Genomic DNA, 24,264 nt, shown 5'->3' with positions numbered 1-24,264 from the left:
TACTATTCATTAAGAGGAAGCAGATCATTATAAAGGTCTTCATCCTTGTCCTCATGCTGAGTAGACAGAGGAGGAGGAGGAGGGATTGGTCTTGCTGCCTCAAGGTGGCAGAGGTGGAGGGGGTAAAAGGCAAAGCAGGAGAGGTAGGCATGCTGTGTGACCTTTACTTCTTTAAATCTGCAGTAAGTGGAGCTGAGCAGTTCAGACTCATGTTGCTCAAGGGTCAGCTGATGAGACTGGGCCTCACCTTGATCCTCTTCAGAAGCATGGTCCAATCACAGGGCACTGGCCCCTCTTCCACAAACCCCTCATGCTTCCTCCCTTTCACTCAGCCTGGAGCCCTCTGGCCCTTCTGCTCTGAAAGGCACACAGGTAATATAAAAGGAACCCTTGGTTTCCATCATGGGTTGCCAGGGACCAGTTGGGCATGCTTGGGGAGCTGAATTCCTTTCTTTTCTTTTGTACAAGTGTAATACAATCTAATTATGCCCCATCTGTAGGACGCAAAAGCATGTAGCTGTTTGCAAAAATGAAGCAAGCCTGGGCATATCAAAAAAGCAAGCTGCTGAGTGTGTATAGTATGCTACAATTTGCATTAATAAAAATCATAAATGCATATTAAAAATATGCTTAGAAAGTCGTATATTAGGGGAAATTATAATTTCCAAGTTGTCTCAGCCAGCCTTGATTTAAAAATGATAGTTTAAACCACTCATGGCCAGGTGCAGTGGTTCACACCTGCAATCCCAGCACTTTAGGTCAGGAGATCGAGACCATACTGACCAACATTGTGGAACCCCATCTCTACTAAAATACACACACCAAAAAAACAACTCATTCATTTAGCAATAATATACTGACTGCTTACTGTGTGCTAGGAACTGTTCTTGGTCCTGGGGCTGCTGCATGAACAAGGGAAAATACAACGAAAACAAAAACCTTTCCTTAACTGTGTGCCAACAACTTGTGAATGGATAAACAAAGTGTGGTTGTGTCCACACAATGGAAGTTTCATCAGTAAAAAGGAACAAAGCTGGCTGGACGAGGTGGCTCACGCCTGTAATCCTAGCACTTTGGGAGGCTGAGGTGGACAGATGGCCTGAGCTCAGGAGTTCGAGCCTGGGCAACAGGGTGAAACCCCATCTCTACTAAAATACAAAACACTAGCTTGGCATGCAGGCGGGCACCTGTAATCCCAGGTACTTGGGAGGCTGAGGTGGGAGAATCGCTTGAACCCGGGAGGCAGAGGCTGCAGTGAGCTGAGACTATGCTACTGCACTGCAGCCTGGGCAACAGAGCAAGACTCTGATCTCAAAATAAATTAAAAAAAAAAAAATGCTTGCCTTATACTCATTACTGGAGATAGTAAAAAAAATTTAAAAATGCCGGGCGCCGTGGCTCACACCGGTAATCCCAGCACTTTGGGAGGCCAAGGCAAGTGGATCACGAGGTCAAGAGATCGAGACCATCCTGGTCAACGTGGTGAAACCCCGTCTCTACTAAAAATATAAAAAATTAGCTGGGCATGGTGGCACGTGCCTGTAATCCCAGCTACTCAGGAGGCTGAGGCAGGAGAATTGCCTGAACCCAGGAGGCGGAGGTTGCGGTGAGGCGAGATCGCGCCATTGCACTCCAGCCTGGGTAACAAGAGCGAAACTCCGTCTCAAAAAGAAAAAATAAGGAAGAGGATGCTTGAAGTATGAAAATGCTGAAGTCTTAGTTTAAAAAAAATAATAGTAAGAGGACGCATGTGGTCAGTTCATGAGGAACCTGCAAAGTGAGGCCTTTGGCTTTCACTCGGAGATGGAAAACTGCGAGTTTTAGACAAGGGCTGTGAAATGGTCTGACTTATCTTTTAATATGATGATTCTGGCTGCTCTGTTGAAAACAGTCAACAGAGGGGCAAGGCTAGAAGGCAGGGGATGAGTTAGGACACTATTAGGATCAAATGAGCAATGGTTTGGTTTTTCTAAGATGCTGCCAGTGAAGGTGGAGGGCAGGGGCCAAACTTAGAACATGGCACCTACAGAATTTGTTGACTGATGACATGGAAACATCAGTCACAAAAGTTTTCTTTTTTTTTTTAAATAGAGGCGAGGTCTCACTATGTTCAGCTCAGGCTGGTGTCGAACTCCTGAGCTCAACTGATCTTCCCACCCTGGCCTCCCAAAGTGCTAGGATTACAGGCCTGAGCCACCACACCCAGCCACAAAAGTTTTGAATGAGAAACTTTTCAGAGGAGAGGCTCATGACAGAGGTACTGAGACATCTAATTACTTGTTGTAGAGAGGAGAAAGGGTAGAGCATAGACTTACAAGCCACTTATCAAACAGGCACAAAGATTAGTCTTGGCCAGACAGAGGTTAGTGTCTTTTCCTTTTTTTTTTTTGAGACGGAGTTTCGCTCCTGTTACCCAGGCTGGAGTGCAATGGCGCAATCTCGGCTCACCACAACCTCCGCCTCCTGGGTTCAGGCAATTCTCCTGCCTCAGCCTCCCGAGTAGCTGGGATTACAGGCACGCGCCACAATGCCCAGCTAATTTTTTGTATTTTTAGTAGAGACGGGGTTTCACCATGTTGAACTGGATGGTCTCAATCTCTTGACCTCGTGATCCACCGGTCTCGGCCTCCCAAAGTGCTGGGATTACAGGCGTGAGCCACCGCGCCCGGCCCCTTTTTCTTTTTTAAATGGAATTTCGCTCTTGTTGCCCAGGCTGGAGTGCAGTGGTGCAATCTCGGCTCACTGCAACTTTGGCCTCCTGGGTTCAAGTGATTCTCCTGCTTCAGGCTCCTGAGTAGCTTGGATAGATTACAGGCGTCCACCACCACACCTGGCTAATTTTTTTTGTACTTTTAGTACAGATGGGGTTTCACCATATTGGCCAGGCTAGTCTCGAACTTGGGGTTTCACCATATTGGCCAGGCTAGTCTCGAACTCGGGGTTTCACCATATTGGCCAAGCTCATCTCGAACTCGGGGTTTCACCATATTGGCCAGGCTAGTGTCAAACTCCTGACCTTAGGTGATCCACCCACCTCAGACTCCCAAAGTGCTAGGATTACAGGCGGGAGCCACCACACCCAGCCCAGTGTCGTATTTTAAATTAAACCTTTAGGAAATTGAGATTCTATGAAGTCTGTTTACTGGTAATGTCAAGAAAGTGGGGAGATGGAAGTCTCTCAAAACCTATTCTGATTCCAGAGGCCGCTCAATTCACAGAAGAGAGAGAGAGAGAAAAAGATAGCTAGATGGACAGATAGATAGATATATGTAGGGAAAAGAAATTAAGAACTAGAAATAAAGACTTTCAGCCCCAGAATTCTAGGCTGTGACTATTACACTGACAAAATAAAACTGCACACTGGTAGGATAAAGGTACTGGATTCGTGGCAGTGTTCCAGTACCGAGTTCTAAGCAAAACCGTGGGTAAACGATTTCAAAAGTGCGTATTTTATACACATACATGTTTTAGCTTTTGTAAAAGTTGCAGAATATAACACATAAAAAAACGAGTCTAAAATATCAATGTACAGCAGCAAAAAAATTCTCAACTACTACCCAGGCCATGAAAAAGCAGAACGCCTTCCAGAGTCCTTCCTGACATCCTCCCCATGCTCTGAACTCCTAAAATTACAATATTCTCATCTCCTTTTTTCTTTCATATGTATGTACATATACATATATACACACACACATATACATATGTATATATATTCACACACACACAGACACACACTTTTTTTTTGAGACAAGGTCTCTTGCTCTGTCTCCTATGTTGGAGTGCAGTGGTGCGATCACAGCTCACAGCAGCCTCAACTTCCCAGGCTTAAGGGATCCCTGGCTAATTTTTTTAAATTATTTTTTTGTAGAGATGGGGTATTACAGCGTCACCAGAGCTGGTCTCAAGCAATCCTCCTGCGATGGCCTCCCAAAGTGCTGTGGGATTACAGGTGTGAGCCATCACGCCCAGCCTATATTTTTATTTATGCATGCATCTGAGAAGTTTCATAGAAATCTTTTCAAAAGGAAGTTTAGTGTGGTAGAAAGAGGGCAGATTTAGGAGTCAGAAAAAAACATTTTTAAAGGCCAGGCCTGCTGTTGACTAGCTGTGTGACCTTGGCAAGTCATCCCCTCCTCCAGGCCTTTTTCTCATCTGTACATGCAGATAAGACCGCCAGCAGGTTCCAGGATTGTCATAAGAATTCAACTCATGAACATTCAGATAACAAGTTTATTGAGACCTCCTGAGACTTAACCCCTGTAGAAAACAGATGAATCAAACCCAGTTCCCATTCTCAGGAAGCTCACAGTGTGAAAACAGGTAACTGCAAAACAACACAGCCAGGAAGTGCTTTGAGACAAGGAAGAACATAAAAAGGACTTAGCGTTGGAAAACCTGGAATCAAAAACTAAGCGCAGAGAAAGGTGGGAGGATGTTCTAGACTCCCAGAAAAAGCTTGGGAACATCCAGAAAGGCTCTTGCTGCCGACACAGCCACATCCGCCTAGGTCTCTGGAGTTCACTGCAGGCTGGCCCACTGCAGGGAGGTGTAGACCACCTTACCATCAGGCTGCGGAGAGCAGAGGAGCAGGGTCTTTCTGACGCTGGTTCCAAGGCGCCCAGCAGCAACCAGGTCCTGGAGTGGGATGGGGTCCTCGGGGGCCCAGCACTGAGCGATGTAGTGGGCGTGGAAGCGGAGTGGGTCACCTGGTGGGGACAGAGGCACTGAAGCAGTGGCCAATGGCAGGGGGTAGAAGCCACAGGAGTGACTGCTGGTGGGAGATGCGAGAGCATTTCAGCAACTCCTCTGGATGGTCTAAACCAGATAATGCTTGGACCAACTACTACACTTCTAGATTTTTTTTCTTTTAAAGACAGGGTTTCTTCACGTTGGCCAGGCTGGTCTTGAACTCCTGACCTCAGGTGATCTGCCCGCCTCAGTCTCCCAAAGTGCTGAGATTACAGGCGTGAGCCATCGCACCGGCCTGATGTCTGCTTCTGAGTTAATCTTCTGGATCACAGTAAGCATTTAATAAGAGTCGCTAAACTGCTTGCCCAGTGAGTTGGGGAGCTCTCAAATGTTTCTTGTCCATCTGTGAATGTAAGAAGCTAACAGAAAGTGAGACAAAAAAGAAAAATGCAGCTGGGCCTGTAATCCCAGCACTTTGGGAGGCTGAGGTGCGAAGATTGCTTGAGCCCAGGAATTGGGACCAGCCTGAGCAACAACACAGACCCCATCTCTGTTAAGAGAAGAAAGGTAAGAAAACCGCAGAATACATTGAGATTGTAAAGACTAGCATAGCAACCAGAGGCCCCAACCCAAACTCACCCGGATAGACCAGGAAGTCACCTCCAAACTTCCCAGCCGCGCTGAGGAAGAAGCCCCGCTCCCACAGGTCTCTGTAGATGCTGTAGCGCAGCTCATGGGCAGGGCGGCCGGCGTGGGGCCAGTCTTTAGACTGGACACGCCAGTCCAGGGGCCTGGCCTTGACAGGTCGAGGCCTGGCAGTGGCCAGCTGGACAAGGAGAGCAGATCTGGGCAAGGGGGCTACTCCATTTGAGGGTCCTGCTTGGGAAGAGGAGGGGCCTGGTTGAAGTACAGAGAAGAGTTTGGTAAATCCAAGGGGCAAAGTCTTCGCACCCTCAAGGAGACCCAGGCACTGGATTCCCAGCTAAAATTCCCAAAAGATCTCTCCTTTTCTTCCCATGGTCCCTGGACTCCACCTCCCACGCTCACCGGCTTCCTCCTGCTCTCCCGAAGCCTGGAGATCACTGGTCTCGTTCACTTTGGCAGCCTGGCTCCCGCCGGCCTCCTGGCTCGCGCTGGCCCCTGAAGCCTGTTCCAGCTTCTGCTTCTTGGCAGCCTGGCCCTCCGTAATCTTCTCTAGGAGCTCCTGCCGACGGGTCTCCCGGGCCTCAGCTGCCAAGGCGCTCTGCTCCTGGAAGCTCTGTTCTTGTTGGCGCTTGAAGGATGTCAGGGCCTGAGAAGCACACTTCGCTGGAACCTCCAAGCTTATGGTCGCTTCGGAAGCCAGTAATCCGGACTCTCAGGCCCCGCTCCCACCAGATCCAGGAGTTCGAGCCCCGCCCCCTTACCAGGCTGTGGTGCCGAGGGTCTGGGCGCGGGGCGCTGACCAGAGTCACAGCACCGATCTCTGCCAGGAGCCGCGCCTCTTCGGGCATCAACAGCAGCGGGAGGCCCAAGCGTGAGTTCTGGCGGGGCCCGCGGGGCAGGGCGCCTACCGTGCGGCCCCCCACTCCCAGGCGCTCCCGGAGGGCCTGAACCGCCTCGGCCCCCCACACCAGGGAGCGGCCGTTCGCCACCTCCACAACCAGCATCCTCCTGCGGGAGCCGGGAGACAAAGCGGTCACCGAAACAGCTGCGCCGCGGGCCCCCGGGAGAGCACTCGGCGCCTCGGGATCTGGCAAAACCCCGCCCCCAGGCCACAAAGGGCGGGGCCTCGCTCGGCCGCTGTTCACCACCTGCTGGGCCCAAGTGCCAGGCCCCGCCCCCGGACGATCCCACCAGGCTCCGCGGCCGCCGGAGACGGAGCCCCGCTCAGCCCTTGTGACCCTGCCGTCGGCACCCGCTCTGTGCCCACACTGCCCTACCTGCTATTGCGCCTTCAAGTCTCAAAAAGAAACCACAAGCGCGGCGAATCACCCCCTTATAAAGGTCCATTTTGGCTCCACCCTCTTGCAAAGTGGGCGTTCCCGTCGGGGATCAAAAGCTCTCGAAGCTAAAGCACCGCCGAGGCCACACCCTCTTCGGGACGCTCCGGCCTTAGCTCCTCCTGTTTCCGAACCACTGTGATTCGGCTGTCGGGCCTACTCGCTCTCAGACTCCCACAGTACGAAACCCTGCTCCCTCCTTGGAGCGGGAGGTTCGGCGTTCGGGAGTCCTCGACTCCACCGAATACACCGCCCCGCCCCCTTCTCGAACGTGAGCCATTTGGCGTTCGGGTGTTCTCGGCTCGGCCGACTACGTAGCCCGCCCACTCCCGGACGCACAAGGTTCGGCGTTCTGCGTCATCGGCTTCTGGCAGTCCCGCAGCCTGTGGCCCCTCCCACTCCAAGAGCCAGCGCACCCCAGTTGGGGAGTTCCCGCCCCACGACCGAACCCCGTAGCCGAAAGCCCCGCCCCCTGGCCACCCGCCATCCACTCTCCGCTCGGGCAGGCTCACCCCACTTAGGAGCGCTCAGTCCGCTTCCTTGCTTCCCTTCAGAATGTCCCACGGTCCACGGATAGAATCACCGAGTCACCTCAGATACCACCAACTCGCAGTCAAGGCGGAGCCACCCACTACGCACCGCGCGCCACGCTCTGCTTCCTCCACCCTCCCCTCCCCATGTCGACCCCCAGCGTCAATTTCGTCATTCCGCCGCCTCGGCGCCGCGGGAAGTCAGGACCCTCCCCTCACAGGCCTGGAGCCCCGCCTTCTTCCCGCGGTGGCCACCTTGGCACCCCCACATCGAGCGCACCTCCCTCTGCCGCTACTCCGGAATTTGAGGATCGTCTCCCTGACCCCGCCCCCTACGCGCACGCCGATCTCCGGGGTTCCGCCCCTTTGAGGGCAAGTCGCTTTCGCCCCTCCACTTTGTAAATATTCTTCCGTATCTGCCGAACCTGTTGACTCCGCCTATCATCCTAGCGTCACTTATACCCAACTATCTACGAAGTAAACCGAAACTTGTAGCCCCACCCACATCCGGCCGAGTGTGGTCCCGCCCACATCAGAACAGCGACCCTGACTCGACTATCTCCGAAGAAAGCCGAAACGTGTGGCCCCGCCCACGCCGGCCCCACCACTCGGTTCTCGACTATCTCCGAAGTGAGCGGAAGTTTGTGGCCCCACCTCCAGTGAACTCAAGCTCCCGACTGTGCCCGAAGGAACCCGAACGGAGACCCCGCCTCATCTCTCACGCTAGGCTCCAGACCCCGCCTCTTTTCCGGATCCTGTCTTATCCTCCCCGGGCCCAAGGCTTTTGGCTCCTCCTTGTTCCGAGCCCGAGGCCCCGCCCCTTCACGTACTCGGAACTCGGAGCCCATTGCAGACCTGGACTCGAGTGCCGCTGCTGGCTCGCGCTCCTGGCGCCCGCTCCCGGGCTTCTTCCCTGCCCGCCCGGGGCCCTGACCGTGGCCTCATCCCCGGCCCGATCCGCGGGGCTCGGCGGGCGCCCCGAAGGAGCAGGCGGCGCGGGGGCGCACTGGGCGGGGGAGGCGTGGCCGGAGCCGCGGCGGCTCGCGGGCTGGGACTGCTCGGCCGCCTCCTTCCCGGCGGGCGGCTCAGGTGGGCCGGGGTGGCGGCCCCCAATGGCAAGGCGGGGGTCACGCGGTGGCGGGGTAGCTACGGACTGGCGGGTGCGGGGCGGCTCCGGGGCGCGCTGGAGTTCGGGGCTGGCGCAACCTCCTGTAGCTCTGTCGGGAGTGGGATCCGACCCACGCTGGCGTGCGCGGGACATGCTGGGCCTGGGCCTGGGGAAAGGAGGGGCTCCGATCCCCGAATTCTCAATAGGAGAGGGGTCTGGAGCGCCAAAGAGGTTGGAGGCTGGAGCCCCGGGCTCCTCTGGGTGCTCTCGAAGGAGAAGGGCTCGGGGTTACGAATATCTGGTTTCACAAGGGCCGGGGATGGGGGATGCAAAGAGGGGGTCTGGGCTCCTGGATCCTCGCTGGAAGAGGGGGCTTGGACGTCTAGACTCCTGGGCTCTCAAAGAGGAGGGGTCCGGGAGGGGTGCTGCTTCTGGGTTTTTTAAGGAGGGGCGTCTTCAAATCTGGGTCTTCAGCATGGGTGCAGGGAGTAGCTTTGATTTCTGCATTTGAAAAGGTGGGGCCTGGGTGCTGGGAGAGCCCCACGCTTTCCTGCGTTCTCAAAGGAGGAGGGCTGGAGCCCTGTGCACTCTGAAAGGAGAGGAGTCTCCTGTCTTCCTGTCTCCTCCAAGGAGGAAGGAGCTGGAGTCCCGGTTCCTAGGTTCTCAAAGGAGAGGCGCTGAGACTCGGACTCCGGAATCCTAAAAAACTGGGGTCCAGAGGGCTGCCTGGATTCCTGGGTTCTCACAGTGAATCTGCCCCTCCCCCAGACCATGTCTCCTGAAGAATGGACGTATCTAGTGGTTCTTCTTATCTCCATCCCCATCGGCTTCCTCTTTAAGAAAGCTGGTGAGTCAGGTTCCCTCCCCAGTGGAAAATAAGGGGGGGACCCTCTGGAAGGTTCCAGGCTTATTCTGTCCCTTCCCCCTGCAGGTCCTGGGCTGAAGAGATGGGGGGCAGCTGCTGTGGGCCTGGGGCTCACCCTGTTCACCTGTGGCCCCCACACTTTGCATTCTCTGATCACCATCCTCGGGACCTGGGCCCTCATTCAGGCCCAGCCCTGGTGAGAATTTGAGGGAGGGAGGAGGGGAGAGGAGAGGGAGATGAGGGGAGAGGAGAGGAGAAGAGAGGGAGAGGACAGGGAGAGGAGAGGGGAGAAGAGAGGGAGAGGAGGGGAGATGAGGGGAGAGGAGAGGAGGGGAGGGGAGAGGAAAGAGGAGGGGGAGGAGAGAGGAAGGAGGGGAGAGGAGAGGAGAGGGAGAAGAGAGAGAGGAGGAAAGAGGAGGGGGAGGGGAGAGGGAGAGAAGGAGAAGAGAGGGAGAGGAGGGGAGGGGAGAGGAAAGAGGAGGGGGAGGAGAGAGGAAAGAGGAGGGGAGAGGAGAGGAGGGGGAGAGGAGAGGAGAGGGAAAAGAGGAGGGGAGAGGAAAGAGGTGGGGGAGGAGGAGGAGGGGAGAGGAGGGGAGAAGAGAGGGAGAGGAGGGGAGAAGAGAGGGAGAGGAGGGGAGAAGAGAGGGAGAGGAGGAGAGAGGAGAGGGAGAGGAGAGAGAGGAGAGGGAGAGGAGAAGAGGGGAGAAGAGAGGGAGAGGAGGGGAGAGGAAGGGAAAGAGGGAAGCAACCTGTTTCCTCTCTGTGTCTTTCTCAGTTTCTGCCTCATCTCTGGCTGTCTCTTGTTGACCAGTTTGTTTCTTTGTGTCATCTGTTTCTTCTTTTCTTTTCTGAGACGGAAATTCACTCTTGTTGCCCAGGCTGGAGAGCAGTGGTACAATCTCAGCTCACTGCCACCTCCACCTCCCCGGGTTTAAGTGATTCTCCTGCCTCGGCCTCCTGAGTAACTGGGATTACAGGCATGCGCCACCACGCCTGGCTAATTTTATATTTTTAGTAGAGGCTGAAGCAAATAAATAAGAAGAAAAAGAAAATGGTTGTAAATTACAGGTAAAAAGTTTAAAAAATAAAAACAATTTTAAAAAAAGAGACTGGGTTTCTCCATGTTGGCCAGGTGTGTCTCGAACCCCTGACCTCAGGTGATCCGCCTGCCTTCACCTCCCAAAGTGCTGGGATTACAGGCATGAGCCACTTGGCCTGGCCCTCATCTGTTTCTCTTCCCCCGTTGCCTTCTGTGTTTGTCCCAGTCTGCTACATCTATGTCATGGAGAGAAAAGGACAGTGTGTCTGCTGGCCCCGCCACCATTCATATTCATATCCAGCCCCCTCTTCTTGAGCCCTGGACCTTGGAAATAAAGAAAAAGTGAAGGATTGCAGGGTCTTCACCCGAAGCTCCTCTGAACCTCATTCTTCTCTGTTGCTGTGTGTTTCTGTGTGGCTGAGCCTCTTCTCCCGTTTCAGTCATACTCATTCCATCTCCATCCACCCTCCAGTCCTCTCTCTGCCCGTCTGTTTCTGTCTCTGAACGAATGGGGAGAGCTGGGGGACAGGGAGGCCAAGGCCGAGACCTCTGTGCCCACCACGACGCGCCTCCTGCTTTTGCCCAGCTCCTGCCACGCTCTGGCCCTGGCCTGGACTTTCTCCTATCTCCTGTTCTTCCGAGCCCTCAGCCTGCTGGGCCTGCCTACTCCCACGCCCTTCACCAATGCCGTCCAGCTGCTGCTCACGCTGAAGGTCAGACTCGGGGCTCACTACTCCGACTCGGGGCTCACTACTCCGACTCGGGGCTCACTACTCCCCTCCAGCTGCTCCGGGGGATTTTACCTCCCACACACCCTGGGGGTGGGACATCACCCCACCTGCTGCCCTGGGTAGGATTCCCCATTCACATGCCCCTGGGCAGGTCTTCACCTCTCAGCCCCTCCTGGGGTGAAGAAATGGCCCATGGAGGGTAACAGTCAGTGCCATTAAGTGCTTGTGGTGTGCCAGAGGCCCAGCTGGGTGTTTACTCACGTGCTCTCCTGGAATCTCTGCAGCCAGCTGTGTTGCAAAGGAGAAAAACCAGCTCTGGGGAGAAGGTACTTGGTGAAGTACCTTCAAAAACTAGGACACCCAGGTCTGGCTCCTTCACTCCTGGGAAAACGAGTGAATACAGACTCCCAGGGCCCACCAAGACCCACAGAGTCATGGTTTCCTCCTGGCGGCTTATCAGTGAACCCAGTGGTCATGCTAGGTAGGCAGTGGGCTCCCCAGCATTCAGTGTTCCCTGCAAGAGCTTAGCAGTGGCAGGAGTGGGCTGGGTGAGAGGGGTTAGAGGAGGAGCATTTCAGGCCGTAGGGACCATGTGTGGAGAGGAGCAGGCTGGGTTCTGCAGACTGCACCAGCCACATCAGCTTTCGAGGAGGAGCAGAAGGGAACCGGCAGCAGGACTGAGACCGTGCTAGGCCTGGCCAGCAACCATGAGGACTCTGGACTTCTTCCCATGGAGGACTGAGCGCTGCTGGGGAGGGGATTTTTGGTTTGCTGCCAAATGATGAGATGTGACCAGTTTTAGATGTTTAAAAATACTTGTTCTGGGCCGGGTGCAGTGGCTCACGCCTGTAAATCCCAGCACTTTGGGAGGCTGAGGCAGGTGGATCACCTGCAGTCAGGAGTTTGAGACCAGCCTGGCCAACATGGTGAAACCCTGTCTCTACTAAAAATACAAAAATGAGCCAGGTGTGGTGGCATACCTGTAATCCCAGCTACTGGGAAGGCTGAGGCAGGAGAATTGCTTGAACCCAGGAGGCGGAGGTTGCAGTGAGCCAAGATCATCCCACTGCACTCCAGCCTGGGCCTCCCCAGGTGAGATGCCATCTCAAAAAAAAAGAAAAAAAAAAACACTATTCTGGATGCTGGAGGAGAATTGAAGTGGATCAGGGCAAGATGGGATGGACTGGGATAAAGGAGGGTCCCTTTATCTGAGTCCAGGTGACAAACTGATGGCTTGGTGCAGGCTGTTGGCTATGGGTAGGGCAGGGAGTTGCAGCAGGAAACCCCGCATTTAGGATGGTCAGAGTAGTGGCCGTGTGTGGGCAGGATGTAGAGGAGCGAGAAGGGACAAGAAGTGCCTGCCTGAACCCCAGACCTGCGGCAGGAGCCCTTCCCAACCCTAGGCCCAGGGGAAGTGGGGCAGGTTGTACCTGGGTGGAGAAAGGGTTGTGTAGACTTGGCGCAGTGCCTCATAATCTAATCCCAGTGCTTTGGGAGGCCATGGTGGGAGGATTGCTGGAGGCCAGGAGTTTAAGGCCAGCCTGGGCAATATAGTGAGACCCTGTCTCTACAAAAAAATTACTATTATTATTTTATTTTTTTCTGAGATGGAGTCTTGCTCTGTCACCCAGGCTGGAGTGCAGTTGTGCAATCTCTGCTCACTGCAACCTCTGCCTCCCGAGTAGCTGAGATTACAGGTGCCCACCACCATGTCCGGCTAATTTTTATATTTTTAGTAGAGATGAGGTTTCACCATGTTGCCCAGGCTGGTCTCAAACCCCTGACATCAAGTGATCCACCTGCCTTGGCCTCCCAAAGTGCTGGGATTGCAAGCATGAGCCACCACACCTGGCCCTAAAATTATTTTTTTTATGAGTATGTAGAGCCACCCACCTTGAAATGATCTATCAAGGGCGACGGCCAGCCCAAGCCCATCTCACTGGGGAGTAAAAGCCCTGCTGCCCCCTCCTGTCTTCATGCATCTCCAGCCAGGGCTTTCTGTTGGTGCCCTGGCCAGAAGCTGGAAGACAGAGCCCTGTGGATATAGGGCCGACCTTGGGACTGGCGGGAAAGGATGGAGAGTACAACGTACTCCTCTCATTAGTGGAGACGGAAAGAGGCAAGACTCAAAACTTAAGGGATTTCAAGGTGGGCAGATCACTTGAGGCCAGGAGTTTGAGACCAGCCTGGCCAGCTGAGGCATGAGCATTGCTTGAACCCCTGGGAGGGGAAGGTGGCAGTGAGCCAAGATCATACTCCAGCCTGGGCGACAGAGTAAAACTTGTCTCAAAAAGAAAGAGGTTGGCCAGGCGTGGTGGCTCACGCCTGTAATCCCAGCACTTTGGGAGGCCGAGGCGGGTGGATCACGAGGTCAAGAGATTGAGACCATCCTGGTCAACATGGTGAAACCCCGTCTCTACTAAAAATACAAAAATTAGCCGAGCATGGTGGTGCACGCCTGTAATCCCAGCTACTTGGGAGGCTGAGGCAGGAGAATTGCCTGAACCCAGGAGGTGGAGGTTGCGGTGAGCCGAGATTGCGCCATTGCACTCTGGCCTGGGTAACAAGAGCGAAACTCCATCTCAAAAAAAAAGAGGTTAAGGGATAGGATTTGGGGATCGAGGGAGGTTTTCAGCTTGAACAATTCGGTGGCCTTTTGTTTGAGGGGAGAGACTAGAAGAGGGTCTGCTTTGTGGGTGGGTAACATCGTCTTCTGTTTCCAGTGCTTTTGAAGTGCTAGAGACATCCACGTATCGATGCCAATAAGCCATTACCTGGATAGGTCTGGGGCTGGGTGGGTAGTATCTAAAGCTCCGTGATTGTGTGAGAGCAGGTAAGGATGGAATGGGGAAAGGGGAGGAATGCCTGGGACTCAGCCCTGGAGAACACTGTCCCGATACAGGCCTTACAAACAACCTTGGGGTGCAGAGCTGTGGGTGCCCAGCACCCTGTGGCTGCAGAGGGCAGCGAGGGACATGGGTGTGGGGAAGGGACCAGAGTCTGACCTGGTGCCTTGCCCACCCCCTCCCACCTAGCTGGTGAGCCTGGCCAGTGAAGTCCAGGACCTGCACCTAGCCCAGAGGAAGGAAATGGCCACGGGCTTCAGCAAGGGGCCCACCCTGGGGCTGCTGCCTGACGTGCCCTCCTTGATGGAGACGCTCAGCTACAGCTACTGCTACGTGGGAATCATGACCGGTGAGTGGGCCTGCCGGGACAGCTCTGCCGCTGCGCCGCTCTGTCTCCCGTGTTTCCCTCCTCCCTGGGTGCCTATTCTGTGTTCCCACCCTGCCCGGGGCAAGCTCCATCTTAGCGTCCGCTGCTGTGAGGGTGAGCATGTATGTGGATCCAAGTCTCACACCTCCACTGGACCAGAAGTGCCTTGGGGTGGAGGCTGGCTCTTCTCAGCCTAAGTGATTCCTTGCTCTTCTCCTTGTTGTAGCTTATTGGCAGCAAAGAGAAGAGATAAAGGAGGCAAAGGTCTGTGTATTTAGGGTCCACTTTTAGTTTAAGGAAATATTTTTCAGCTGGGCGTGGGGGCTCATGCCTATAATCATAGCACTTTGGGAGGCTGAGGTGAGAGGACTGCCTGAGGCCAAGAGTTCAAAGTCAATCTGGCCAACATAGCAAGATCCATCCCTTTGTTTTAAATAAATAAATATAAAATTAAAAGGGCTGGGTGTAGTGGCTCATGCCTGTAATCCCAGCACTTTGGGAGGCTAAGGCAGGTGGATCACCTGAGGTCAGGGGTTTGAGACCAGGCTGGCCAACATGGAGAAACCCTATCTCTATTAAAAATACAAAAATTAGGCCGGGTGCGGTGGCTCACGCCTATAATCCCAGCGCTTTGGGAGGCTGAGGCGAGTGGATCACGAGGTCAAGAGATTGAGACCATCCTGGTCAACATGGTGAAACCCCGTCTCTACTAAAAATACAGAAATTAGCTGGACATGGTGGTGCATGACTGTAGTCCCAGCTACTCAGGAGGCTGAGGCAGGAGAATTGCCTGAACCCAGGAGGCGGAGGTTGCCGAGATCGTGCCATTGCACTCCAGCCTGGGTAACAAGAGCGAAACTCCGTCTCAAAAAAAAAAATTAGCCAGGAGTGGTGGCGCCTGCCTGTAATCCCAGCTACTTGGGAGGCTGAGGCAGGAGAATCTCTTGAACCTGGGAGGCGAGGTTTCGGTGAGCTGAGATGACGCCATTGCACTCCAGCCTAGGCAGCGAGAGCAAAACTCCATCTCAAAAAAAAAAAAAAAAACCACACACAACTCTTGGCTGCTTTGATTCTGTAAAAAAAAAAAAAATTCCCTGACTTTTAGTATATCCGCCGAGTTGTACAAACATGACCACTGTGTAGTTATTTTCACAACAGTTTCACACCCTGCAAAGAAACCCCAGATCTGTCATCCCCCAAACCTCCGTCCATCTCTGGAAAGCACTGCTTGACTTCCTGTCTGTAAAGATCTGCCTGTTCTGGACATTGTGCTCACAAATGGAGTCATACAACCTGTGTCTTATTTATTTATTTTAATTTCTTTTATTTATTTATTATTATTTATTTTATTTATTTATTTTTTGAGACGGAGTTTCACTCTTGTTACCCAGGCTGGAGTGCAATGGCGTGATCTCGGCTCACCACAGCCTCCGCCTCCTGGGTTCAGGCAATTCTCCTGCCTCAGCCTCCTGAGTAGCCGGGATTACAGGCACGCGCCACCATGCCCAGCTAATTTCTGTATTTTTAGTAGAGACGGGGTTTCACCATGTTGACCAGGATGGTCTTGATCTCTTGACCTCGTGATCCACCCGCCTCGGCCTCCCAAAGTGCTGGGATTACAGGCATGAGCCACCGCGCCCGGTTCCTTTTTTAATTTTTAACGTCCCATACTACATTGACCTAAACATGTGTTATTTTGTGAATATACAAAAATTTTAACTCTGGTCCCTTCTGTGAATCACACTCCTTCCTCCCTAGGCCAGACTACCATCATGTTGTAGCTAAAGTGCCACAGCTATGTCCTAGTTTCTTTCTTTCCCTCCTTCCTCCCTCCCTCCCTTCTTGCCTCTTTTCCTCCTTCCCTCCTTCCCTTTGTCCCTGGCTGGAACTCCATAGCACAGTCACTGCTCACTGCAGCCTGGGCTCAAGCGATCCTCCCACCTCAGCCTCCCCAGTAGCTGGGATTACAGGTGCCTCCACCACACCTGCCTAATTTTTATGTTTTGTAGTGACAGGGTTTTGCCATTTTGCCCAGGCTGGTCTCAAACTCTTGGGCTCAAGCCTCCCACCTAGGTCTCCCTAAGTGCTGGAATTCTAGGTATGAGCCACCGTGCCTGGCCCCCTCTATCTAATTTCCTGTCACTGTCTCTGTCTCTCCGAGTCTTGTTGTCCCCCATCTCCTTCCTTGTCCCCATCTCTCTTGGTCTCTGTCCCTACCCCTGGGGTTTCCCCCGGCACCCAGTGTCTGCCTCTCTATTCCTCTTCCCACCTGCCCTCCAAGCTCTTCCTCCTCCTGCAGACTCGAGCTCTGCCCACCTGCCCATCTGACTGCTGCCCTCCCTCCCTGACCCACAGGCCCGTTCTTCCGCTACCGCACCTACCTGGACTGGCTGGAGCAGCCCTTCCCGGGGGCCGTGCCCAGCCTGCGGCCCCTGCTGCGCCGCGCCTGGCCGGCCCCTCTCTTCGGCCTGCTGTTCCTGCTCTCCTCCCACCTCTTCCCGCTGGAGGCCGTGCGCGAGGACGCCTTCTACGCCCGCCCGCTGCCCGCCCGCCTGTTCTACATGATCCCCGTCTTCTTCGCCTTCCGCATGCGCTTCTACGTGGCCTGGATTGCCGCCGAGTGCGGCTGCATTGCCGCCGGCTTCGGGGCCTACCCCGTGGCCGCCAAAGCCCGGGCCGGGGGTGGCCCCACCCTCCAATGCCCACCCCCCAGCAGGTCAGGCGGCGGGAGGGAGGCTTCCCAAGACCCAGCGGCCCCCACCTCCAAGGGCTGGCTCTGCCCCTAGCAGGGAGGAGAGCGGGGAGTAAGGGGGCAGGGATACCACCTTTTGTTAGCTGTCGATAGGGAAAAAAAAACCCTGGTACTGACAGATGCCCCTTGTTGCTAGCGCTTGTCACCCCGCAGTATGGTGAACTGAACACCCCCCCCGCATTGCTAGGAAAATGTGGTAACTTAGCAACCCTGTGCCACCCCTCTGTTGCCACGGAAGTGTCACCCCCAGAACCAGATTGTTCCTGCTTGCTGGGGATGCCATCCTTTGGTAGTGGCGGGTCACCCTCTGTTGCTAGGGAAACAGTTACCTAGCAACCGAACACCACTCTGCCAGGGAAGCAGGGTCCCTAGCAACAGTAGTTCACCTCCTTCTTGCCAGAAGTTTTGCTCTGTTGCTGCAGATACGGCACCCCCTGCACCACCCCTCTGTTTCTAGGAGCTAGCCCTCCTCCATCTCATGGGATGTGGTCAAGTAGCTGCGCTCTTTGAAAGGAAATAGCAATTTCAAATCCCCGCCTGCTGTTACCCAGCAGAGCTGATGCCATTCCTAGCAACTCCAGTTATACTGTTGCTAAGGAAGCCAGGCCTCCCCCTGGTGACTATGGGTTGACCCTAGTTTTCAGAGAGGCTGCATGCCCCAACCGGCATCGCTAGGCAAGTCGCATGGCCACACCTGTGGGCTCTCCTGTGGCTGAGGAAGTATTGCCCCTGTGTTGCTAGGGAAATGGCACCCCTGGCAACCAGGAGTAGACTGCCCTTGTGTTCCTGGCAGCTGCAGTTAGCCTTCCCCCAGGGCTTGGACTGTGGCTGGGGCAGCAGCCTGTTGATGTAAATGATGAACTATCCCCTGCTAGGGTTGTGCCATCCCTAGTCGAAAACTGCCATTGGTTGTGGGGGTAGTGATACCCCCACGTGAGTTTATGACCACTGCCCTGATAACCATGCCCTGACTCTAGCTGCTAGAGATAGGATGTCCCCCCCAGAAAAGCCAAGCAGGAATTGAAGGCTTTGCTAAATCCACTTGGCCCCCACTCCTCAAGATGGCTCCCCTCCCATCATCAGAGGCCACCAGGTCTTCATGTGGGCCAGCGTTTCCCACTGCTGGGGCTATTGGCACGAGTGACGACAGAGCCACTGTATTGCTAGGGGTGACACTTCGACATTGCTGGGACCAGGAAAAAAGCCCTTTTTTAAAAGCCTTTCTAAACATCCTGGGCCCTGTTGCTAAGGAATGCCTTTTCCTTAGCAACAGAGATCATTAAGACCCCACTGGCGACTGGAACATCTCCCTAGCAACCGTGAATCATCGTGTTATTAGGGAAGATACTTCCCTAGCAACAGCAGTGTCCAATAGTTTAGAAGGGACCATCCTTGGAGGCTTCTCTGAATATACTGAGCTTGGTTGCTAAAGGACTCATAGCTTAGCAAGCAGCCCTTCAAGGCTTTTCATGGCTCTGGCAGGCCCCGTTAGTTACCAAAGCAAGAAGAACCCCGCTGTCGGTGAGCAATACCACCCGGCCCACCCCTCCTCCTCCCGACAGGCACCCTCTCGGCCACCCTCCCTTGTCGCCCTAGCAAATCTGACAGCCAGAGGGCCACTGCCTGGCCAGGATCCCTTCCTTAGCATCCGGGGCTGGGACACTAGCAGGCGTCGGGAGGGGGCCTGGCTGAGCTGCATGTCTGTCCCCCACCCTCATCCTCCACCCCCAGTCCGGAGAAGGCGGCTTCCCTGGAGTATGACTATGAGACCATCCGCAACATCGACTGCTATGGCACGGATTTCTGCACGCGGGTGCGCGAGGGCATGCGGTACTGGAACATGACGGTGCAGTGGTGGCTGGCGCAGTACATCTACAAGAGCGCACCGACCCGCTCCTATGTGCTGCGGTGAGTGAGCCCGCCCAGCCTCAGGGACGCTACAGAACCGCATCTCCCAGCAGGCCCCAGGGTAGCCTGCAGCTTCCCTGGCTGGGCCCCTGCCCCGGAGGCTCACGGGAGTTGTAGTTTGTTTAGCCTGGTTTTGCCCTGCCTCTAATTAGTGGCAGCACGCTGGTGTAAATAGTTCCCCATCATGGAGCCTCGGTTTCTACTTCTGTAAAGTCAGCCTTACTCTACAGAAGCAACTGAGACCTGTGGACTCAGTAGCCAGCCTTCCTGGAATTTCAGCCGTCTAGGTGATGGAGAAACCCTGAGGAGTTAGTTGACCTCTTGGTTGCCTCGAATATTCAACGGAGTTAATGCTTTTTATTACTGGTTTCATAGGTAGATAAAATGATTAAATGCGATAGAATGTGAAATGTATTTAATGTGAGGCCTGACAGGTAAGTGCCTGCCATCTATTAGTTTTTATTTTTTTTCATTCTTCCAATGTTTCTTGAGTGAAGACTGCTAGACGTTGTTTTTGGCGCAGCCTTGTAAGTAGAAACTCATGGCCGTGCTTTGGCCCAAGCCCGTAATCCCAGCACTTTGGGAGGCCGAGGCGGGTGGATCACGAGGTCAAGAGATCGAGACCATCTTGGCCAACATGGTGAAACTCTGTCTCTACCAAAAATACAAAAATTAGCTGGGCATGGTGGCGCGCGCCTGTAGTCTAAGCTACTCAGGAGGCTGAGGCAGGAAAATCGCTTGAACCTGGGAGGCAGAGGTTACAGTGAGCCGAGATTGTGCCACTGCACTCCAGCCTGGCGACAGCAAGACTCTGTCTCAAAAACAAACGAACGAAAGAGTAGGTGGTTCATGCCTGTAATCCCAGCCTTTTGGGTAGCCCAGGCAAGTCAATCGCTTGAGGTCAGGGCAATATGGTGCAACCCCTTCTCTACTAAAAATACAAAAAGTTAGCTGGGCGTAGTGACGGTTGCCTGTTATCCCAGCTACACAGGAGGCTGAAGGAAGAGAATCAACTTGAACCCAGGAGGTGGAGGTTGCAGTGAGCTGAGGTCGCCTGGGCGACTGAGCGACACTTCATCCCAAAAACTAAAATAAAGGTGGAAGGGGAAGACCCAGCAGGAGTGTTTTGGGAGTAGGTAGGATGAGGAAAGGACTTGTGTTTAGTCTCACTGACTTTGAGATGACCATTAGATTTCCAGCTGGGGTTATTGGGTAGGTAATTATGTAATTCTGATGCTCACGGGAAAAGTCACTCTTTTTTTTTGAAACAGAGTCTTGCTCTGTCACTAGGCTGGAGTGCAGTGGCATGATCTCAGCTCACTGCAACTTCCAGCTCCCGGGTTCAAGCGAGTCTCCTGCTTCAGCCTCCCATGCCTAGCTAATTTTTTGTATTTTAGTAGAGATGGGGTTTCACCAGGTTGGCCAGGATGGTCTTGATCTCCTGACCTCGTGATCCGCCCACCTCGGCCTCCCAAAGTTGAGATTATAGGCATGAGCCACTGTACCTGGCCAGGAAAAGTCACTCTTAAAAGTGGACACTTGAGTGGTATCAGGTGTAAATGATGCTTTTTAAAATGTATTTATTTTTATGTATTTATTATTTTTTGACGCTTTGTCACCCAGGGTGGAGTGCAGTGGCACGACGTCAGCTCACTGCAGCTTCCATATCCTGGGTTCAAGTGATTCTCCTGCCAACTAGCTGGGATTACAGGTGTGCGACACCACGCCCAGCTAATTTTTTTATCTTTAGTAGATGTGGGGTTTCACCATGTTGGCCAGGCTAGTCTCAAACTCTTGGCCTCAAGTGATCCACCTACCTCAGCCTCTCGAAGTGCTGGAATTACAGGCTTGAGCCACCAAGCCTGACCAAAGTTTTTAAATTAATTTTTTTTTTTTTAGTTTTTAAAAAATATATAGAGATGTTGACTTAGGCCTGTGTTGACTAGGCTGGTCTCAAAGTCCTGGCCCCAAGCAGTCCTCCCATCTCAGCCTCCCAAAGCGCTGGGACTGCAAGCATGAGCCACTGTGCCCAGCCAGGTATAGATGATACTTAAAAGCTCTGGGGCTGAGGCCACATCAAAGCCCAGAGCACCTCAGTGTTTGACAAGCGCTTCTCAACTGGGGGAAATTCTGCTGCTGCTGCTGCACCTCCAGGAGACGCGGGGCAATACCTGGAGACGTTTTGTTGTAACTGGAAGGGACTAGGGGCATGGAGTGGGTGGAGCCCACAGTGCTCCTAAGCACCTTACACGCACAGGACTCATCCTTGTTTACCGTCCACTCTGGAGGACGGGGCAGTGGGGCAGTGGATCGGGTGGAGCCCATGGTGCTCCTAAACGCCCTACATGCACAGGACTCGTCCTTGTTTACCGTCCACTCTGGAGGACGGGGCAGTGGCGCTGTTTGGTTTCCTTTTTTGTTTTTGTTTTTGCATTTTTGAGACAAAGTCTCGCTCTGTCACCCAGGCTGGAGTGCAGTGGTGCAATCTCAGCTCACTGCAACCTCTGCCTCCTGCATTCAAGCAGTTCTCCAGCCTCAGCCTCCTGAGTAGCTGGGGTTACAGGCGCCCACTACCACGCCCAGCTAACTTTTTGTGTTTTTGGTAGAGTCGGGGCTTCACCATGTTGGCCAGGCTGGTCTCGAACTCCTGACCTCAAGTGATCCACCTGCCTTGGCCTCCCAAAGTGCTGGGATTACATGCGTGAGCCACGGTGCCCAGCCTTGTTTTTCTTTTCTTAAATAGAGATGAAGTCTCACTATGTTGCCCAGGCTGTTCTTGAGCTCCTGGCCTCAAGCATCCTTCCCACCTCAGCCTCCCAAAGTGCTGGGATTACAGGTGCAAGGCACTATAACCTGGTCCTGAAGAACCAGAAAGCCAGTGGTCCTCCCTTCTCAAGATACCAGGAGTTGGCCAGGTGCAGTGGCTGACGTCTGTAATTCCAGTACTTTGGGAGGCCAAGGTGAGAGGATCACTTAAGCTCAGGAGTTCAAGACCAGCCTGGAAAACAGCAACATTACATCTCTACAAAGAAAAAAAAAAAGATGGATCTGGGCCTTGGAGGAAGAGGAACATAACTCCTGGCCACAGAATAAGGAAGGCCCACAGACCAGGGTCTTCATGGGCCAGGCAGCAGTCTCAAATGTTAGCAGGCATCGAAGTCACCTGGAATACTTGTTACCCGGAAGAGTTCTGGGCCCCAGCCCCAGGGCTTCTGGTGCAGGAGGCGTGGCGACAGGGATCTGTGTGTGTCACAAGTTCTCAGTCGATGCTGATGCCAGAGCTGAAGAACCACTGGGGCCCACTTCAGTGGCTCACGCCTAGAATCCCAGCACTTTGGGAGACTGAGGTGGGCGGATCACCTGAGGTCAAGAGTTTGAGACCAGCCTGGCCAACATGTTGAAACCCCCGCCTCTACTAAGAATAGAAAAATTAGCCAGGAGTGGTGGTACATGCCTGTAATCCCAGCTACTCGGGAGGCTGAAGCAGGACAATGGCTGAACCAAGGAGGCGGAGGTTGCAGGGAGCCGAGATTGCGTCACTGCACTCCAGCCTGAGCCACAGGGCAAGACTCAGAAAGAAAAAGAACCAGTGGGCCCAACAATTAGACTTCTTGGTCCTGGGAGAGGAAGGGCAGTGGAACATAAAATGATCAATCTTTAAAGGAGGAGATGGCCTGGGATACAGCTGTGAAGTGTGTGTGGAAGGCTCGGGGCTCCTGGATCCCTGAAGGAGACAGCAGCCTATAGCCTCCTCCACCTTCTGGAGCTAGGGAAAAGGGGCATGGGTTTGAGCAGGGAGGGCCCAGGGCCTGGACTCCTGGGTCTGAGGGAGGAGGGGCTGGGGGCCTGGATTTCTGGGTCTGAGGGAGGAGGGGCTGGGGCCTGGACTCCTGGGTCTGGGGGAGGAAGGGCTGGGGCCTGGACTCCTGGGTCTGAGGGAGGAGGGGCTGGGGGTCTGGATTTCTGGGTCTGAGGGAGGAGGGGCTGGGGCCTGGACTCCTGGGCCTGGGGGAGGAGGGGCCGGGGGTCTGGACTCCTGGGGCTTGGGGAGGAGGGGCTGGGGGTCTGGACTCCTGGGGCTGGGGGAGGAGAGGCTGGGGCTCTGGATTTCTGGGTCTGGGGGAGGAGGGGCTGGGGTCTGGACTCCTGAGTCTGCGGAGGAGGGGCTGAGGGTCTGGATTTCTGGGTCTGAGGGAAGAGGGGCTGGAGCCTGGACTCCTGGGTCTGGGGGAGGAGGGGCCAGCGGTCTGGACTCCTGAGTCTGAGGGAGGAGGGGCTGGGGGTCTGGACTCCTGGGGCTGGGGGAGGAGGGGCCGGGGATCTGGACTCTGGGGCTGGGGGAGGAGGGGCTGGGGTCTGGACTCCTGTGGCCGGGGGGGCAGAGGGCACTGGACTGGCAGGTCCTGACTCCCAGCCCCTCCTCAGGAGCGCCTGGACCATGCTGCTGAGTGCCTACTGGCATGGCCTCCACCCGGGCTACTACCTGAGCTTCCTGACCATCCCGCTGTGCCTGGCTGCGGAGGGCCGGCTGGAGTCTGCCCTGCGGGGGCGGCTGAGCCCAAGGGGGCAGAAGGCCTGGGACTGGGTGCACTGGTTCCTGAAGATGCGTGCCTATGACTACATGTGCATGGGCTTCGTGCTCCTCTCAATGGCAGACACACTTCGGTACTGGGCCTCCATCTACTTCTGCATCCACTTCCTGGCCCTGGCTGCCCTGGGGCTGGGGCTGGCATTGGCTGGGGGCAGCCCCGGCCGGCGGAAGGCAGCCTCCCAGCCCACCAGCCTTGCCCCGGAGAAGCTCCGGGAGGAGTAAGCTTCGAGACGCTCCCTCTGCTAGCGGTTCCCGGGGATTCTGTGAACCAGGCTGCTGTCTCCTCCCCAGAAGGAGTCCTTACCTTGGCAAGGGTCCTGGAGAGAATTTCCTCTTCCCCAGCTAATACCCTGCCTGCCACTGAAGCAGACTTGCCAGTGTCCTCCCTGCCCTCTGCCCAGGGGCCTCCAGTGGCCACTCCCCTCCTACAAAATCCAAGTCCTGTCCTGAAAAGTCTCCCTTGCCCCTGCTCCGGCTTTGGGATCTTCAGAGAGCACTGCGCTACCCAAGAACGGAAGGGGCCTCTGGGTGGTGGGTTTGGGCAAATTCCCTTTCTGCATCCACAGTGTGGGGTTGGAGCTGGGGCAGCCTCTTCCCTGTGTCTCTCACTCCGCCCTTAGCTCATCACGCCCATATTGCAGACTTGGAAGGAAGCATAAGCTTCCCATTTCACAAAAAGGAAACTGAGGCACGGATACACAGGCCTGGGGCCTGCCACCCCACGGCTTATGTCTGAGCCACCTTGGGGCCCCAACACTCTTGGCTCCCTCTTCTCATCCTTTGGCCTGTGACAGGTCACAGTGTGTAAATCTTTCCCAATAAAGTTGCACAAATGCATCGTGTCTGTGCAAGTACC

The 24,264-nt window shown here is 54.6% G+C and overlaps 2 protein-coding genes across 10 annotated transcripts; one reads left to right on the top strand and one right to left on the bottom strand.

Annotated features, from left to right (window-relative positions):
• Nucleotides 1-4,216: 4,216 nt before the first annotated feature.
• TSEN34 (tRNA splicing endonuclease subunit 34) lies at nt 4,217-7,522 on the bottom strand. 7 transcript variants are annotated; one of them, XM_008988610.5, is made up of 5 exons: nt 7,184-7,522; nt 6,096-6,342; nt 5,737-5,980; nt 5,329-5,586; nt 4,217-4,706 (listed from the first exon to the last, which is right to left on the bottom strand). In XM_008988610.5, the coding sequence occupies exons 2-5, from the start codon at nt 6,336-6,338 to the stop codon at nt 4,519-4,521; spliced, it is 933 nt and encodes a 310-aa protein (XP_008986858.4). In that variant the 5' UTR covers nt 6,339-6,342; nt 7,184-7,522; the 3' UTR covers nt 4,217-4,518. The 7 variants fall into 7 exon arrangements, with proteins under 7 accessions (XP_008986858.4, XP_008986862.4, XP_008986860.4 ...); XM_008988614.5 differs by having other exon boundaries at nt 5,329-5,565; XM_008988612.4 differs by having other exon boundaries at nt 7,482-7,522.
• Nucleotides 7,523-8,047: 525 nt separating this feature from the next.
• Nucleotides 8,048-24,245, top strand: MBOAT7 (membrane bound acylglycerophosphatidylinositol O-acyltransferase MBOAT7). 3 transcript variants are annotated; one of them, XM_002762472.6, is made up of 8 exons: nt 8,048-8,290; nt 9,078-9,156; nt 9,241-9,370; nt 10,800-10,926; nt 13,980-14,139; nt 16,513-16,873; nt 18,641-18,817; nt 23,243-24,245. In XM_002762472.6, exons 2-8 carry the CDS (start codon nt 9,081-9,083, stop codon nt 23,628-23,630), a joined length of 1,419 nt encoding a protein of 472 aa, XP_002762518.1. In that variant the 5' UTR covers nt 8,048-8,290; nt 9,078-9,080; the 3' UTR covers nt 23,631-24,245. The 3 variants fall into 3 exon arrangements, with proteins under 3 accessions (XP_002762518.1, XP_008986864.1, XP_035141246.1); XM_035285355.3 differs by lacking the exon at nt 8,048-8,290 and adding an exon at nt 8,371-8,540; XM_008988616.5 differs by lacking the exon at nt 9,078-9,156.
• Nucleotides 24,246-24,264: the final 19 nt, after the last annotated feature.

This window comes from Callithrix jacchus, chromosome 22 (genome assembly GCF_049354715.1).
Source record: "Callithrix jacchus isolate 240 chromosome 22, calJac240_pri, whole genome shotgun sequence".
Classification (NCBI taxonomy): Eukaryota; Metazoa; Chordata; class Mammalia; order Primates; family Cebidae; genus Callithrix; species Callithrix jacchus.
Note: the sequence above shows the minus strand (reverse complement) of the source record. Positions and strands in the feature narration are given on the sequence as shown.

What these genes read in the sequence shown, in the direction of transcription:
- MBOAT7 (XM_002762472.6), top strand. Translation starts at nt 9,081, where the DNA reads ATGTCTCCTGAAGAATGGACGTATCTAGTGGTTCTTCTTATCTCCATC. An exon ending in CTACGTGGGAATCATGACCG is followed by an intron (nt 14,140 to 16,512) that starts GTGAGTGGGCCT and finishes CCTGACCCACAG; the next exon opens with GCCCGTTCTTCCGCTACCGC. An exon ending in ACCCGCTCCTATGTGCTGCG is followed by an intron (nt 18,818 to 23,242) that starts GTGAGTGAGCCC and finishes GCCCCTCCTCAG; the next exon opens with GAGCGCCTGGACCATGCTGC.
- TSEN34 (XM_008988610.5), bottom strand. Translation starts at nt 6,338, where the DNA reads ATGCTGGTTGTGGAGGTGGCGAACGGCCGCTCCCTGGTGTGGGGGGCC. An exon ending in GGGAGAGCAGGAGGAAGCCG is followed by an intron (nt 5,587 to 5,736) that starts GTGAGCGTGGGA and finishes TACTTCAACCAG; the next exon opens with GCCCCTCCTCTTCCCAAGCA. An exon ending in TGACTTCCTGGTCTATCCGG is followed by an intron (nt 4,707 to 5,328) that starts GTGAGTTTGGGT and finishes TGTCCCCACCAG; the next exon opens with GTGACCCACTCCGCTTCCAC.